Source organism: Peromyscus maniculatus, chromosome 3 (genome assembly GCF_049852395.1).
Source record: "Peromyscus maniculatus bairdii isolate BWxNUB_F1_BW_parent chromosome 3, HU_Pman_BW_mat_3.1, whole genome shotgun sequence".
Lineage (NCBI taxonomy): Eukaryota > Metazoa > Chordata > Mammalia > Rodentia > Cricetidae > Peromyscus > Peromyscus maniculatus.
Window position 1 is genome coordinate 70,623,816 of NC_134854.1, and position 18,092 is coordinate 70,641,907.

An 18,092-nucleotide genomic window follows, 5' to 3' on the forward strand; every position below is an offset into this window, starting at 1 on the left:
TTCAAGATACAGAATAAACTCTGTCTCATGTCTCCCAGAGCTTCTCAACATCAGGGCTAGCTAACTTAAGCATCTGGAGAGAGGGCCCCCTGAACCCACAGGGAGAAGTCTCAGCTGTGGCATTTAAGGTACCATGGGAGAGATGAGAAAGCCCATGAACAGAATTGCCAAATGATGGCACACTCTATCCAAGCAGCTGCATAAAGGCTTCCAGGTCCCTGTTTTAAATGTGTGGTAGAAAAGACCACAGGGGCTAATGTGTGCCCTGCCCAACTTGGGTCATCAATTGAGCCTTGTCCAAAGTGCCACCGAGAGGGGTACTGGTCAGCTGACTGCCCTCATGCACCTCGTGGCATGGGGACATCAAACAAAGACCTCCAGCAGACCTCCTAGGCTTGGCCATGGGCTGGCAGGGAACCCAGGATGCAGCATGGGGTGATCTATTTCCTTCCTGTTGGACGCCGAGCCACTTATTCAATCCTAAGGGAGTTTTGGGGTCCCACCTCTCCTTCTTGTTTCCCTATTATCAGGGTAGGGGAAGAGCCTTACTCACCTCACCAGATCCCACTACTTAACTGTACTTTCAGGGGTACCTAATTGGAAGAGATTTTCCAGCTAAGGTAGGAGCTTTGGTTTCACTGTTCCCCCCATGTGCCTCACTCCAGACTGGTCAGCAGTGTCTCTTCTCCTCCCCATGCACAGTGACACAGACAGGGCCCTGCTCTCTCTCAAGTTCCAGAGGACATCAGGATCCACTGCCTTGTCACGGACTCCAGGAGAATGAGGTCTCACCCCACAAGCTTTTCTCTTCCTGGTTCCCTCTCCTAATTACTCAGCTAATTGTCACAGGATCACCATAGAGCTGGGGTCCAAGGACCATCAAGTATGTACCCAGGCAGTAAGGAACAGTAACAGTCCAAAGGTATTTACACCCCCAGACGCCAAAGGGTGTGGGCTCTGCAAAAAACAGACTTTAATATAACAATCTATTACTGTTAGCCCTCAGCAAATGATCACCTGTGTCTCCTGGATGCTAAACTAATAAAGGAAACGGGTGCCTTAAGATCTGTGTCAGATAAGGCTTATCACAGATAAAAATTAAAAGCATGAATACAGTAGAGTACTAAAACATTGCAATATCATGGTCACCAGCCCAAGATTTTAAATTTCCCATGGCTGCTTCTTAATATGTTTAAAATTTTTTCTAAGCTCCAGAACCAGCTTAAATCCATCTGCACAGGTTGGCTCTGCTTCAGAAAAGTACAATCCAAACTTTCCTGGTCCCAAGACCTGGTTAGATACAAGCCACAGACACCGGTAAATGTGGAGCAGGTGGCACAGCAGTGACCACAGTGATGTCTGAACTTCTCTCCAGGAGACTGCTGGGGGCTGTGGCAGTGAGCAGCAGTGCAGAGACAGAGCAAGCCTGGAACCAACAGCACAGAGCCCTGTGGACCTCAGCAAGGCAGCTTCAAACTGCTATGAGAGTCTGTGGAGGAGCAGAAGAGAGGGTGCCACACAGGACACTGGGAAAACCCTACATGTGTAGATATCTGAGACTTAAGTTTGCAGGCAATGAGGATCCAGGGGAGGAGCTTAAATGACAGATTTTTCTAGGACTAGCTAAGAAGTTATTGTCTGTAAAAAATAGTTCAAAGATCAGAAAACTAGCAACAAATCATTAGATTGCTACCCACAAAAAGTCATTTTAAAATAAATATGTAACATTTCTAAGAGTAAAAGTATAATTCAAGATACAATGTGCATATTTTCAGAAACTGGTTTATAAATCAAATCATGGATACAGTGAATTGGCTTTTTGTTACTGTTTTGTGTTCGTTTGGGGGCTTTGGTTGATTTATCTGTAGACAGCTCTTACTCTTGGCCCAATTAGTCTTGAGCTCACAATCCCCAAGCCTTTCATATCCTAGAATCAGGGACATTAACACCATGGTCAGCTGTGTGATCAATTTTGAAACAGATAAAATTACTGTTGGATTCAGGGTAATGAACACAAAAAATACAGACACCTGCAAAGTTTGTCTTGAAATTTTCTATATAAACTTTTATTTAAATGCATATAGTTAGTATTTTGAAAAGCAGAAACAGATTTTTGTGTCCAAAGATTTAAAAAGTTATTGAAAAAATTAAAAACATGAATGATAAACCTAAAAAATTGTCCCCAATTTTTTTAAATGTTTGTTACATAATCAAACATATAAACACAAGTATTTAGCAAACCCAAATAAAATAAAATACTTACCGCTGGCTTCACTAGTAACTGACCCATCACTGTGAACATACGGGAAAGGCCAACTGGGGTGCACACTGCAGAAATGAAATCACTAGTGAGAAAACAGGAAATCGCGCTCAAGAGAACTTTAGGTATATCCTCATCTCCAACCAAGTATTTTGTCAGAAGGCCTTCGACTCCACCAATGAAGAACTAGGGCACTGTGAAGAGGCCATGCATATCACATGAAATATAGTCAAGATTATAAAGGATCAACACTTTTTCTTAAAAAAAAAAAATTAAATAGACCCAGGAAAAACACACAACATTTCACTGCTAGAACTGAGAGCCAGAAAAGAGTATCTGAGAGTGACAACTACAGTCACAAGTCCTTTGAATTATGTTTGACTACTTATACTACTCCTGAGATAGAGTATGTCTTCAGTAAAACCAAACAAATTTTGAAATAAAGACTATAGGGTCATCAGATAAAATTTTACTCTTTCAATTTAAAGTAAGTCCAGTGTTATACCTGGGCTAGAAGTGGATGCAAAGAATACATGGTAACATGCAAAGGGTACATGTTAGTGCTGTGATGTGTGCCTGCGTGCATACATGTGTGCATGTGTCCAACACAGTGGAAAAGGCTTTCCTTAGAGAACAAAACACCCATTTATTTCAAGGTTCTGCTTATTAAAATTTATCTGGAATAATAAAAAAAAGTTCGGGACAACTCAAAAAAACAGTGTCCATTGTTAAGGAATCTCGTCAGGAAAAGAGCCACAATTCTCCGGGGTACAAGAGAATTTCACTCTCCTGTCAGTGTCCCAGTGAAGAGTACTTACAGAGAAGTAGCAAGCATCCCATCAGTGAAATGCAGGAATATAAATAGGGCAAGTAGAACTCCCAGAGATCTGTGAAAATATCGATGCATTTTAATAAGTGAAAGTGTGCCAATTAAAATAATCTATATCTTAATAAATAGTAATATGTGATAAACATTTTAACTGCCTGAGTGTATAAACCATCTAATTTCTAAATTAAGAATAAAAAGACCTAAAGTAAGAGAATAAGAAATAATCCTTTTGAGCCAGTGGTGGTGACACACACCTTTAATTGAAGTACTCAGGAGGCAGAGGCAGGTGGATCTCTGTGAGTTCAAGGCCGGCCTGATCTACAAAGTGAGTTTCAGGACAGCCAGGGCTACACAGGGAAACCCTATCTTGAAAAGAAAGAGATAGACAGACAGAACTCTTTTGAAAAAAAATCTGTTTCAAAGGGAGAAAACACTCCATGGAATTTTAAAAACAGAAACCAATTAATCAGAAATATGTGGAAAACTGCTTAGTCTTCTAAAACAATGAATATTCACTGCTTTGCTTAAATACCTCTAAAGACATCTAAATTCTGTAAATTAACAGAGTTAACCACACAAAAAAATTATTTAAAAGTTTTTAAATCCTATATAATTGTATCCAAAACTGAGATGTCCATCATAGGAACTAACTAAGGCAGTAATCAGGTACCATATAAAGACTCCATGCTGGCAGCATCACTGTCAATCAGGGCAGAAGCCACCCACACCATCCCAAGAATCAGCAATGCAAGAAGCAGCAGCATGACCAGAGTTTCCAAAACTCGGGCTCGGATTCCCTGAAAACACAAAAGCAACAGCATTTCAATACTTTATATCATCTCATGAACAACTAGGCTTCTGTTTGAAAGCATAAAACCGTCCTTTGAGGGGGAGGAAATGTATATTATATTTAATACATTTACATTACATTTTTCATACAAATCTATATTTATTAGAAAGCACTAAGTGTTTAAGGTTTATATTTAGAGTGACTTTTAAAAATTATATTTTAAAAAATAATAAACTTAGAATAAAGCACAAAAAAAAAAATCAATCATACCAGCATTTTGTAGAAGCATTTTTAACTATTACTTTCCTACCACTTCCCAGCAGAAAGGACATTTGTGGATTTCTATGTGTGGTTCTAATCAAGAAATGCCAGCTTTGACACACTGGAGATACCAGGCTAGGACACCAACATCCCCAGCAGATCAGGAAGGGCCCCGGCAGCACCTTGCAGGCTCTGGCGTCCTCTAGCGACCAGCTGGAGAACTGCTTGCTGGACAGTAACACCAAAAACTTCACATATAGTAGTACACCAAATATATTCCATTCATTTTCATATCCAATGGGAGATATACGAGTTTATGAGGCTTGATTATAATAAGGAATCATCATGCACATTTTTAAAGTAAGACAAACAGATTCTGACCTCAAAAAGTCAGACTGAAAGACCAGACTTGTCAACTTGGAAAATGCTAGACAAAACTAAGTTGAAATTTTCTTACTCCTAAAGTCACCAAATAATTGTTCCTGTAAATAAGTTCAAAGATTTACATCCCTGTTTTATGTTTCTAACTTCTAACAACAAACTTGTAAGTGTACCTGTTTTCTCAATAATCTCACATTCCTCCATTTCATGCTGAAAATGGTTTGAAGATGTAAGTTACAAAACTCAGACACATCTCAATTTGGCTGATCTTTGTTAATTCTGGAACTGCAGGAACAGGAACAAAGAACACTGACATCACATCTCCACAGTCCTGAACAAAGGACATAGAGAAGAAATGCCCCAGCCCAGTGTGTTGATATCAGGGGTAAAGTGGCTTTTTTCCTACCTATCCTTCAACAGTGTCATGGTCCTGTGCAGGCTTTAAATACTTGCTCAAATGTGTCAACTCACCTAAAGTGTGTACAGCAAGGAAGGCCACCAAACCAAAAGGAATCAGGCTCATATCTTATAGCTCTAGTGAGAAGGAGCTATTTCAAGAAAGGAGAAATCAAAGGACAAGGTGAGCATGTCTGCCCAAGTCTGCTATCCCAGTACTCAGAAGCCTGAAACAAAGGATTCAGATTCCCTAAAAACATACTGCAAGGCCAGTCTGGGGTATGTGGTAAGTTCAAGACCAGCCTGGGTTACAAAGTAAGATTATGTATCAAGAAAACTGATTTTAACTTTGGCCCCACCCATAACCAAGAAACTACCTGCAATTGATACCCTCTGACAAAGGGAAATCAGTTTTCTCCAATGAAGTCTCAATGGAAACATCAACCACACTTCAGGGAAGGCCCCATGCTTAGGAGTAGCTGCCTAACACAAAAGAAAATCAATAGCATTTTTATAGACTTTTAGTTTCATTTTGCTTTGTTTGGGCATTTTTTGTCTTATTTATCTTTTGCTTTTTTGTTTTGATTTTCATTTTTGTGTTTTTGTGGGGAGATTTTGTTTCTTGGTTTTTTGTTTTTTGTTTTGTTTCTTGTGGGATTTTTGTTGTTGTTCATTTTTTGTTTTGTTTTTTTCAAGTACAGAGAGAACAAACATAAAGTTGGGTAGGTATGGAGGTGGAAAGGATCTGGAAGGAACTGGTGGAAGGGAGAAACATCAAAATATAGGGTGTAATTTTTTCCATAAAAAAGAAATAAAATTGTTTTTAATTTTTAATTATTTAATTATTACAGTTCAACTAAAAGGTTGAACTGAGGGCCTCATGCTCAACTCAAGGCCTCACACATACTGGGCAATCACTCACCACTGAGCCAAGGTGAGTATTTTTAAACTTCCAAATAAACAGACATTCCATGCTAACTTTATTTCAAAAATAATAAAATATGAAGAACCTTATAAACAAATGTCTCAAATCCTAACAGATAACCTCAATTCCCTGTCCCTTCCAATCATTCCAGGATGCCATTCTTACCTAGACTCTGAGGAGACCCAGTGTATCTATCATATGGTAACCCTGTATCAGTACTATGTGATGCCCTTGTCCTTGACTTCCACTAGACTGACTTAAATACTCCTCACTGATGGGTTAGCCTTGCCTGCTCATCCTAAAGATTACTATACACTTTGCTGTTTATGTCAACACCCGGAATATCAGTGTCACAACCTTTCCTACAACTCCTCGAGCCTCAGTCCCACACCCCGAGCCTTGGCACCAGTCTTCTGTGGATACCATGTGACTACAAATCACACTGGCCCCTCCTCTTGCCCTCTCCATGTCTCTACCCATCAGGAAAAATCCACACATGTCCAAGAGCATACCTTTTCTATTACAGATCTACAGATACATCAAGGAAAAAAATGTCTAAGTTACAGGGACACACAAGCAAGCATCAGGCTTGAGAACACAAGAATGTTACAGAACCTAAAGAGCCCAGGCATATCACACAGGTGGCACTGGGCCAATGCAATTCTTCACATAAAGGGAAAAACCAACCTTAAAACTCATACAGAAGCACAAGATATCCTGGATCGCAAACACAATCTTGAACAAGAAAAGCGGTGCTGGCAGTAAGCCCCTCTCAAGTTATACTGCAGAGCCACCATAGCAAAAACTGCACGGTACTGCCACAAAAGAAGAAAAACAGACCAATGAAAGAGAACTGAGAATCTTGATATAAGTCCATGTACCTACAGACACCTGATTTTTGACAAAGATACTAAAAATAAACAGTGAAGAAGAGACTGCATCTTTTACAAATGATGTTGGGAAAAATATTATCTACACACAAAAAGAATGAAACAAGATTCTTCTTTCTCATCCAGCAAACAAATCAACTCCCAATGGATCAAATTTTAGATCTGAAGCTTCTACAAGAGTAGGGAGTACACATTAAGATACAGGTTCATATAAGGACTTTGTAAATAGTACTCCAGTCACCCAAGAAGTAAGAACAATTAAAAAAGGGATTTAGTGAAATTAAAAGCCTTCTGTACTGCAAAGGAAACTGAATTAGTTGAAGAGGTAGCCTATAAAATAAGAAAAACCCTTTGCCATCTGGTAGAGGACTGCTGCCTAGAATGTATAGGAACTAAAATAAATAAATAAACAAACAAACAAACAAACAAACAAACCATAAGCACCAAGAAAACAAGCAACTCAATTAAAAAGAGTGCTATTAAACTGAACAGAGAGTTTCAGAAGAAAAACATGGAGCTAAGAAATACTTTTAAAAGCATTCACCATCCTTACCCATTAGGGAAATGCAAATTAAAACTACTTTGAGATTTTATCCCAATCAGAATGGCTAAGATCAAGAAAATGAGTCAGTCAGGCAGTGGTGGTGCACGCCTTTAATCCCAGCACTCAGGAGGCAGAGCCAGACAGATCTCTATGAGTTCGTGACCAGCCTAGGCTACAGAGTGAGTTCCAGGACAGGTAACAAAACTACACAGTGAAACCCTGTCCTGAAAAAAAAAAAAAGAAAAGAAAAGAAAAGAAAATGTAAGTCTAACCTGGCAGGCGCATGCCTTTAATCCCAGCACTTGGGAGGCAAAGGCAGGTGGATCTCTGTGAGTTTGAGGCCAGCCTGGTCTACAAAGCGAGTTCCAGGACTGCCATGACTGTTACACAGAGAAACCCTGTCTCAAAATAAAATAAAATAAAAGAAAATAAAAGAAAAGAAAAGAAAAAAGAAAATGAAAGTCAAAAAAATGCTGGAACAGGGAATCCTCAAGCACTGTTCTTGTGAGTGCAAATTGGTACAGCCACTATGAAAGTCAGTGTGGAAGTTCCTAAAAGAAACCTGGGAACAGCTATACCATACAGTCCTATATATGTGGTACCTATATACAATGGAATTTTATTTGGCTACAAAGAAAAATGTAATTATGAAAATTTCAGGTAAATGGATGGAGCCAGAAAACATACTAAGTGAAGAAACTCAGATCCAGAAAGACAAATATCACATGCTCTCTCTCCTATGTAGATCTTAGGTTTAGAATCATTAAATTTTGTATTTAATCTGGAGTACATGTAGAATCCAGAAATCTAGAAAGGGACCACTGGTGGGAGTGAAAAGAAAGTTCTTAAAGGAGTGGGGGTTGTAGAACATATGTGATATGAGGGGGAAAGAAAAAATGATGAGGAAAAAGGTTGAAGTAAGGAAAAAGGATAGAAGGGTGTGGTGGTTTGAAAGAAACTGTGCCCCAAAAGGGGTGGCACTATTGGGAGGTGTGGCTTTGTTGGAGTAGGTGTGGCTTGTTGGAGGAAGTGTATTACCATGGAGGTGGGCTTTGAGGTCTCTTTTGCTTAAGCTTCACTCAGTGTCACAGTCCACTTCCTGTTGTCTTATGACGACATCATGACATGATGATAAAGTACTGAACCTCTGAACTGTAAGCGTCACCTCAATTAAGTGTGTCCTTTCTAAGAGCTGCATGGTCATGTGCCTCTTCACAGCAATAGAAAACTAACTAAGACAAAGTGTATGGCAGAGAATAGAGTGAGGGAGGGATAATTAAGCATGTTAAAAGGCAATATGGAAACCTACCATTTTATAAGCTTCATATATATATTTCTGAGTTTAACTGGAGTTATCCAACACAAGGGGTTATACTCCTCCCAAAAGCTATAGGTAGCCAAACAGAAAGTCCAGTACCAGGTATGGGATATCTCCCTTCTAGTTGTTGGTCAGAGATCCTGGAGACCTCCAACACAATATAGGTTACTGTCATTGCTCTTGGTTATCCCCCCAAAACTTGATAAGCCCTATTACTGAAAGCACCACACACATTGGTTACATGATGGAGAAATCAAGTTGGTACTAACTAGAGCTTTCTCCCTGCTGGCTAGCTTTCATAGTCTTAGAAGGTGCTGTGATGGCTGCTAGGAGGCAAAAGTCAACAACAGTCTTATCTTGCTGTTACCCTGTGAACTATAATAAAGATTAGCATGGCAAGATATGCCCATTAGTAAAACAATGGCATGAAAGTTACAGGGGTAACCAACAGTTTACTGATTGGATTTAAATCCCCCTCCATAGGAGGAAACACATGTCTAATACTTCAGATATTACCAACAACCCATAGTTGGGGAGCACACAGACCCCAGAAGTGAGTCTACTATATTATTTTGATAAGTGGACAAAGTATCAAATTGTTGTCTAAATTCACAGCTCTATACTCACAGATTAGTGCAGCACTCAGACCTCATCAGATGTTTCTTTGTGCAGTGGACAGCAGTTAACACAGAAACTCATGACTGGTCAAAGTAAAGAAAATTAGTATCTGGAGAGTACTGAGCCACAAATAGGACATTTGTTAACACTGTCCTCCTCTTGATCACAAGGCTCAAGGACCATCACAGAAGAGGAGGCAGATTATAAGAGCCAGAGGTGGTAGAAGATCTGAGTGAAACAGTATCTTCTGGACATGACAGAACCACTGCACTTCAAGAACTCACAGTAGCTCAGGTTCCTGCACAAGATAAAGCAAGTAACATTTCCGCATAAAGGGAAGAAAGGTTCACAAGCCCCCACCCTAGCTGAAGGGCTAACTGACAACTGATGACTTCTGAGTGAGGAAAAGTCAGTTTTCTTTAAGGGTATGGCTCCTGGTGGGTTAACCATGCTCTAGTAGATGCCTCCATGCCCAGGAATATATGGGAAGGAGATCCACCCGTGGGATATTAAAAGAAAAAAAAAGGACACAAAGTCAGGAGGTGGGGGAGGTAGGGGTAGATCTCAGAGGAGTTAGGTAGAGGAATGGAGTAAATATGATCAGAATGTGTTCAGTGAAATTCTCAAAGAATTAATACTTAAAAGGTAACTAAGAAGTTAACATGTAAATAGAAGTACTGAATTACAAAAGTTCAATATAATTCAAATGTGTGAGATGCATCTCAGTATACTACATCACATCAAGATACTTTATTGGTTACTCGGAAAGTCCCTTTTCTTCTATTCCTATGCTAATAATTCCTTAGTTATAAATTTCACATAGAAAAAATGATTGGGATCCCCAAATTCCCAGGCCTAGTTCTAGTCACCCATCTTCCATGCTGGCTTCCCCTAGTGAGTTCCTGATGAACCAAACCTGCCTGCACTCTCTACATTCTTGGGCCTAGATCCAGATATGTGGCTCATGAAAAGGCCTTGCCTAATGGTTTTCTCTCAAACATCACATGCCTGCCCAATCTCTGCACTCCAAGGTCAAGCTCCAAATGTACTGTTCACAAGCCAGCCTGGTATATTCCTCCCAACCCTACCCTATCTGTGCTCTCCCAATACTTCCAACCCTAGCTCCAGTTGGGCAGTCATCATAGCAATAGTAACCCCACCTAGGACTTCTACACCAGTCTGGAATCTCACTTCAGACATACAACCAATGAAAGAAGTCCACAGACACAGGTCACATCACAAAAACACAAACAATATGAAAGCCCAAGCTAGTATGTCCCCATCAAACTTGCTAAGTCCTACAGAAATGTTCTCCAATGAGAATTATCTAGAGGAATCCCAAGATAGAATTTTAAAGAAAAATCATAAAGTAGGAGAACTTCCATCAATAGAGTACTAAGGACTAGACATCCTTATTAGGTCCTTATCTCACAGATCATCTCAAATGCTAAATAAAACATTAAGTCTCTCTATGATCTCCTCTTTGTCTACTAACTCTGAGTAACCAACTGGTACCGCTTAGTGTCAGTGTCCTAGTTAGGGTTACTATTGGTATGATAAAACACCATGACCAAAAGCAAGTTGAGGAGCTTTTCCACACCATAGTCCATCACTGAGGAAGTCAGAACAGGAAGTCAGAACAGGAACTCAAACAGAGCCAGACCTGGAGGCAGGAACTGATGCAGAGACAACGGAGGGGTGCTGCTTGTTGACTTGATCAACATGGCTTGTTCAGCCTTTCTTATAGAACCCTGGAGCACCAGCCCAGGGATGCCACCTTCATCAATCACTAATTAAGAAAATGCCCTATAGCCAGATCTTATGGAGGCATTTTCTCAATTGAGGTTCCCTCCTTATGGATAACTCTTAACACAGTGGTTCTCAACCTTCTTAATGTTGTGACCCTTTAATACAGTTCCTAATGTTGTGGTGACACCCAACCATAAAATTATTTTTGTTGTTACTTCATAACTGTAATTTTGCTACTGTTATGAACTGTAATGTAAATATTTGTGTTTTCTGATGGTCTTAGGCGACCCCTATGAAAATTTGACCCCCCCCTCAAAGGGTCACGACCCACAGGTTGAGAACTGCTGTTTTAACATAAGTCAAGGTGACATAAAACTAGCCAGCACAGTCTGTTTCTCTCAAATGTTTACTTTTATTCATTTGTCTTCATATTTATGAATTCTTATCCTGCTTGTTTTCATTTTTCTTGGTATATATTCATTGTATGTAGTTATGGATTTCACAAAGACATTTTCATTTAAAGATTCAAGTATCATGTACCCCCATACCTTGCCCTTTCTCCCCCACCCCTTCCCACTAATCTTCCTGATCCCAGATAGAGAGCATCCAGAAAGCTCCTGTTTTCACATCATTCATAGATATAGATAGATAGAATGATAGATAGATAGACAGACAGACAGACAGATTGATTGAAAGAATGAATCTAGTGTGTTCATGAAAGAGGAAAATATGGTATTTGTCTTGAATCTGCCTGACCTCAATGTGATGATTCTCCAATTCCATCCATTTCATGTCAACACCATTTCATTCTTCTTTGTGACTGAATGAAACTGCACTGTGTGTGTGTGCATGCGTGCGTGCATGCGTGTATATGTGTCTGTGTGTGGTCAGTCATCCACTGACAGATACCTGGGCTGATTCCATGAGTCAACATTGTGAACATTGACATAATAAACACAGACCTGCAGGTATCTCTGTGATGTGCTGACTCTATGAGTTATTTTTTTATTGCTGTAACCAAATACCTGACAAGAAGCATCTTAAAGGAGAAAAGGTTTATTTTGGCTTACACTTCAAGATGATACAGCAATCACAGGGCAGAAGGTAAGGCAGCAGGAGCATGTAGAAGCTGTCACATTATGTCTCAAGTCAGGAAGCTAATAGAGATGAACATTGCTGCTCAGTTCATTTTCTCCATTTTATTCAGCCCATGAGATGATGCCATCCACACTCAACGTAGGTCTTCCCTTTTCAGTTAAACCTTTCTGCAAACAACCTCAAAGGCACACACACCTAGAGGTGGGTCTCCATGGTGATTCGAAATCCAGTCAACTTTACAACTAAAATTAAATGTCATAGTAGCCTAGAGCCTTTGGGTTCCCAATTATAGTCTGATAGTTCCTTTTTAGTTGTTTTAGGAAATTCCATACTAATTTTCAGAGTGGTTAACCTGACCACATTCTTACCAGTAGTGTATAAGTGTTCCCCTTTCCTCTCATTCTCAATAGCATTTGTTATTTTTTCTCTTGATGGTATCTGTTCTGCTGTGGAATAATCCTTCTGTACACTGTGAAGATTTGTCACTCTGACTGGTTTGATTAAAAAGCTGACTGGCGGCCGGGCGGTGGTGGCGCACGCCTTTAATCCCAGCACTCGGGAGGCAGAGCCAGGCGGATCTCTGTGAGTTCGAGGCCAGCCTGGGCTACCAAGTGAGCTCCAGGAAAGGCGCAAAGCTACGCAGAGAAACCCTGTCTCGAAAAACCAAAAAAAAAAAAAAAAAAAAAGCTGACTGGCTGGTAACCAGGCAGGAATTACAGGCAAGACAACCAAACTAGGAGAAAGAAGGGAAGAAGGACAGAGTCAGGAGAGATGGCAGACAGCCACATGTACATGTAGAGTAGGACATGTAGAAAATGAGGTAACAAGCCATGAGCCACATAGCAAAGCACAGATATGAAATATGGGTTAATTAAAATAAAAGAGTTAGGTAGTAACAAGCCTGAGCTACTAGTTGATCATTTATAATTTATATTAAGTCTCTGAGTCAGTTATTAGGGAAGTGGCTGCTGTTCATTTGGGAACAGGTGTTCGGGATTGGAAAACTCTACCTACAGTGTTTTGATCAGGGTAAGATAAAATCTCAATGAAGTTCTGATTTTCAAGTTTACTCTTTTTATTATCTCCTATCTCTGGTGGTGGTGGATTTGCTGAGCAGCATTTGGTTCTCTGTACAGGCTATCTTGCCATATTTTCACAACAGTAGGGCCTATATCCCCTCCTGTATCCCTTGGTGGGTGTTACTGGTCAACACCCCTCCCCTCGCCACTTACCATTCCAGTCCTCATATCCTTCAGCCACATAGCCATTTAAGTTTAATTTTCACTAAAACAAGGTCAAAGGAAAATTTGAAGCAGTTACACACAGACATTCATCAGAAATCTACAGACAATGTACTAACAGATAGAAACTTGGGGGGGTGGGGCAGAGGACAACAAAATGAAATGTTTAGGATTGTGCATCATACAGAGAAGCCATGTGCATTATTTTCAGTTAACTCTTCTCACCCATGTCCTTGTTCAATCTCACTTGCTCATTTCCAAGTCTTGAGCAATTTTTCATCTGGCACCAGAAAATTTGTGTATACAAAATAAATTATTAAAGTGGGTATCTCAGTCACTGTTCTATTACTGTGAAGAGACACCATGACCAAGGCAACTCTTGCAAAAGAAAGCATTTAATACAGTTTTAGAGGTTTAATCCATTATCATCATGGCAGAGAGCACGGCAGCATACAAGTACACATGGTGCTAGAGAAGTAGCTTGAGAGTTCTATATATGGAAACTCAGGCAGTAAGAAAAGAAGAACACCAGACCTGACTTGGGCTTTTGAAACCTCAAAGCCCATACCCAGTGACATACTTCCTTCAACAAGGCCACACCTCCTAGTCCTTCTCAAGTAGTGCCACTCCTTGATAACTCAGCATTCAAATATATGATCCTATGGGGACCATTCTTATTCAAACTACCATAGTGGGGAAGATTAATAATATAGTCTCACACTAATTACCAATGTACAGTAACACAAATGCAATGAATGACATGAAACACAGTTTAGAGTTATCTGGCTTTCAATAAAACATTTAAATTAAATATTGTCAGGTGCAGTGGCTCAAGCCTGTAATTCTAGCACTTGGAAGGCTGAAGCAGGAGAATTGTAAATTTGAGAAAGGCCAAGCCTATAGCAAGATTCTGTCAAAAAAAAAAAAAGAAATACTAATGAAGACAGTTGTCAATACGCACAGGATAATTAGCCAAAACCATCTGCCTTGTGAGAGTGTCCAAGCAAGCCAAACACAGGGAAAGTAACCATGAAGATTCTGAAGCCCAAGTATTCTCAGGAAGGACTTGTACTATAGTGCCAGTCCCTCGAGTGGATTTAAAATTACCTTTCTTAGAGAGAGTAGTAAGGTCATGAGAGGTCAAAGCAGTAAAAAAGGTCAAGAGAAGGAAAAGCCCTGTGCCCATCTTTGGAGAAGAAATCTGAGCAGTTTCAAACAGGGGACATGAATCTTTTCTGAGCCAGAAACAGGACAGAACACAAAAGTTAGCAAGGAATTATATGACTGCCTTGTCCTAGATAAAGGCCAATAGCATTCCAAGCAAGAACTAAAAAAGAATCAGATGCAGGTTCGGGATGACAAGACACACACACACACTGAAAGGGAAGAAACACATAACATATAACCAATCAGTCTGCCTTTCTCAGCTCTGACCACAGCATCTGTGTGAGCAGTCAGAAGTATGAACTGCATCTCACTATGTCTGGAAACAAATGCCTGCTACCAACAGCCTGGAGAGCCCCTAAAAGACAAAGAGTAGATGGAGACAAATTTGTGGAGAAATGCCAGGAAACCACAGACTAAAATTAAAAAAAGAAAGTAAGAATTAGTGATGATTCCTGATGCTCTAAGTTCATGATCCAAAAATCCCAAAATATGTCTAACCATGAACAAGAGTTTAACATTAAGAAATAACAGGTAGGAGTGATACTGTTGTGTAAATTTTTCTAGGATAACTACATAGCAATATAGATAAAAATTTTAACTTCCTTTTTAATCACTCTACAAAATTATCTAAAATAAGTATAAACATTAGATCCTTACAAAAACTCATGGAAAAAGTGAGTAAATGAAGTAGAATACACACCTGCTTTGAAAAAATGATAGCACTTTAAGAGCTAAATCAACTATCAAATTACCAAGAAAGAAGCTGAAAATAAAGACAGAGAAAGTATCCTGTCTAGGCTGAGTACAGGCTGCTTATTGTCAAGTCCTGAGTTTTCTCACGCAGTTAATTTAAGGGACAGCAGACAGCACATGTCATTAAGCAGGACCAAGTTAAATGTGTTGTGTAGTATGAATTTTAAATTATATTAAGTAAACTTTCTAAAACCTGCCTTAAAACACGTATTATATAAACCACTGCTGACCAACACACACTTGTGCTATGTCTGTTTCAGTTAGTATTATACATTAGATTAAATGATAATGTAATATTTAATACTTTTCAGTAACTTTTATTCTAGTTTCTTGATTTAGGGTTTTCTAATAACACAGATATAATACTGAACCCCAAATTCTTGGGAGATCAAAGTGGATGGATAAACTCCCAGGAGAGAGAACCTTCTTTCAGTGGTGAGGCATACACCAATCAGTTTGCCCTGTGGCTGAGAGCTTTTCACAAGGAGGCATTCTGCCCCTTCCTCCTTGCACAGTGGAATCCATCAGAGCTGACAGCCCCCATCATCTCCCTCCCCTGACCAGGAGGCATTGGCATCACATGCTCATTTACTCTCTAGGTTTTGTTCTTCCTTTTTTTTTTTCCTCCAACAAAAGAGTTCATTTTTTGTTTATTTGTTTTGGTTTTCTTTGTTTTTGTTTTTTGCTTTCTTGAGAACTATGCACTTAATAATATTCAATACTTGTTACAGAATTAAATTGTTTTACTTAGTCATATTTTATTATGGCATCAGCTAGTTAACCTTTTTAGTTAAACCTCCTTTAAACTAACCATGAAAGACACTCCACACATAGGGATGTATGGAGCACTCCTGGGCCTTCTCACAAATCCAGGGGACAAGACAGTACTCAGCTTTCATGCCCAATTTTCCTGCTTGAGAACTCTGTCTACAGTGCCCCAAGTACTTGTGTCACAAGCATATCAACAAACAACCACAATATAACCCTCCTGTGGGAGAACCTAATAGTTGCAAGTACAGAAAGCCACTGCAGAACATTAGGAAAACCTAAAAGAATCAGTCAAGAACAGGATGTTGGAAGGTAAGGCAGAAAGGGACAATTTACAGACAGAGGCAACAACATGGTAAGGCAGAGGGGGACAATTTATAGACAGAGGCAACAACACAGACTGAGACTTACAATACACTTGGACTACAAGCTGGAAAAGGGAGCAGAGGGAAGGTTCCTGGCAGGGACAAGTTCAACAAGAACAGCACAGGATGAGCAGGTATGCCTAATGGAAACTGGCTTAAAACACAGATGAAGGACTGGAAAGATGACTCAGCAGTTAAAAATACTTGCTGCCCTTGCTGAGGACCTAGGTTTGGTTCCTAGTTTCTATATAGAAGCTCACAATCTCTTGTAACTCTAGTTCAAAAGGATCCAATATCCTCTTCTGTTCTGTGTGGGTATCAAGCCCACACACATATATATAAAATAAAATATAAATAAATCTAATAAAAATTTTAAAAAATAGAGTCAAGCTTTCAGAGTACTCTGTACATAATGCATGCAATGTAAGTTTCGACAAGTTTGTTAGCTATTAGAGGCCCTCAAAAATTTTATGTAAATTAGTTAGATAAGCAACTGTATCTTTAAGGAAACAAAACTGGAAGGCATTTTGTATGGGAAGGGAGACTAGATCCAGAAAAAGACAGATGGTAGTTGGACTCTCCAAGAGAGCAATCAGGAAGGTGAACCAACACAGCAGCAGAAGGAAAATTCCTCTCTGGAATCAAGGTATCATAAGTCATCTAATGCAAGACATTCTTACCACAACATAATAGTCTTTCATTAAACTTTTTCCTAAAAATAAATAAATAAATTTATGTCAGGTATGGTGATATATGCCATTAATCCCAGCACTCGGGAGGTAGTGGCAGGCAGATCTCTGTGAGTTTGAAGCCAGTTTGGACTACAAAGCAAGTTCTAGAACAGCCAGGACTACATAGAGAGGCCCTATGTCCCCACCCCACCCCATCCCACCCCCCAAAAAAAACCTTACACAAGAAATATGACACAAATTACATGTGTTTTAAAAATAATAAAAAATTATTCAGCCAATAATTCTGATACCTCAAAAAAGTTTTTTAAATGTAAGCCTTAGGATCTGGAGAGATGGCTCAACTGTTAGGAGCAACTGCAGCTCTTCCAGAGGACCCTAATTTGGTTCCCAGCACATATATGGTTGCTCACAACCACCCATAACATCATTTTCAGGGAATCTGACACCCTCTTCTGGCTTCCTTGGGCACTGGGCACACATGTGGTAGAATAAATCTTTTTTAAATGTAAGCCTTTCATAAATCTATGATAAAATCAACTGCTTACAGAATTTAAGACTCATTATTATATAATGAAAACATCAGTAGATGATCCCAGTTAGAATAAAAAAGTATAAATATTTAAACCTACTGTTACAAAATAATTTGAAATTTCTTCTTTCACTGTATTCCAAGAAAAAAATGGGAACTGTTTCCAGAAAAGTGATCATTTTAATGTGTTGGTTATAAATGTACCCATCCTTTTTTCAGTCTTTTTCCTGTTGATATCATTTTTACCCACTAAAAGATACATTTACATGTGTAGTTTAACATGTCTGTTGTTTAAAATTCATCACCCCTGTATTTATCTAAGACTAGAATTTTCTTTTCTTTAATTGAAGGTGTGCACAGCAGTCTGTCTGAAGTAGTGTCCCTGTCAGTGACTAAAGTAGTTGCCCACAACTTGAAAACACCATTTCAACTAAGCGGTCAAACAAGTCTCTTTCTCACTTCTATTCCTAGTATACAAACTACATACACAGGCTGTCAATTAATACACTGCACCACAT

General features: G+C 39.4%; 1 protein-coding gene across 9 annotated transcripts in view; it reads right to left on the bottom strand.

The window, feature by feature from the left end:
• Lmbr1 (limb development membrane protein 1) overlaps window positions 1–18,092 on the bottom strand; it is a 128,276-nt gene that overhangs the window by 56,751 nt on the left and 53,433 nt on the right. For 8 of the 9 annotated variants that reach the window (XM_076566718.1, XM_042273296.2, XM_042273295.2 and 5 more), the window contains 3 exons: window positions 3,760–3,886; window positions 3,079–3,147; window positions 2,264–2,328 (listed from right to left, as the gene is read on the bottom strand). In XM_076566718.1, the coding sequence (XP_076422833.1) occupies window positions 2,264–2,328; window positions 3,079–3,147; window positions 3,760–3,886 (261 nt within the window). Of the gene's footprint in view, window positions 1–2,263; window positions 2,329–3,078; window positions 3,148–3,759; window positions 3,887–4,694; window positions 4,807–18,092 lie in introns of all 9 variants that reach the window. The other variant, XM_042273299.2, reaches the window with a different exon arrangement.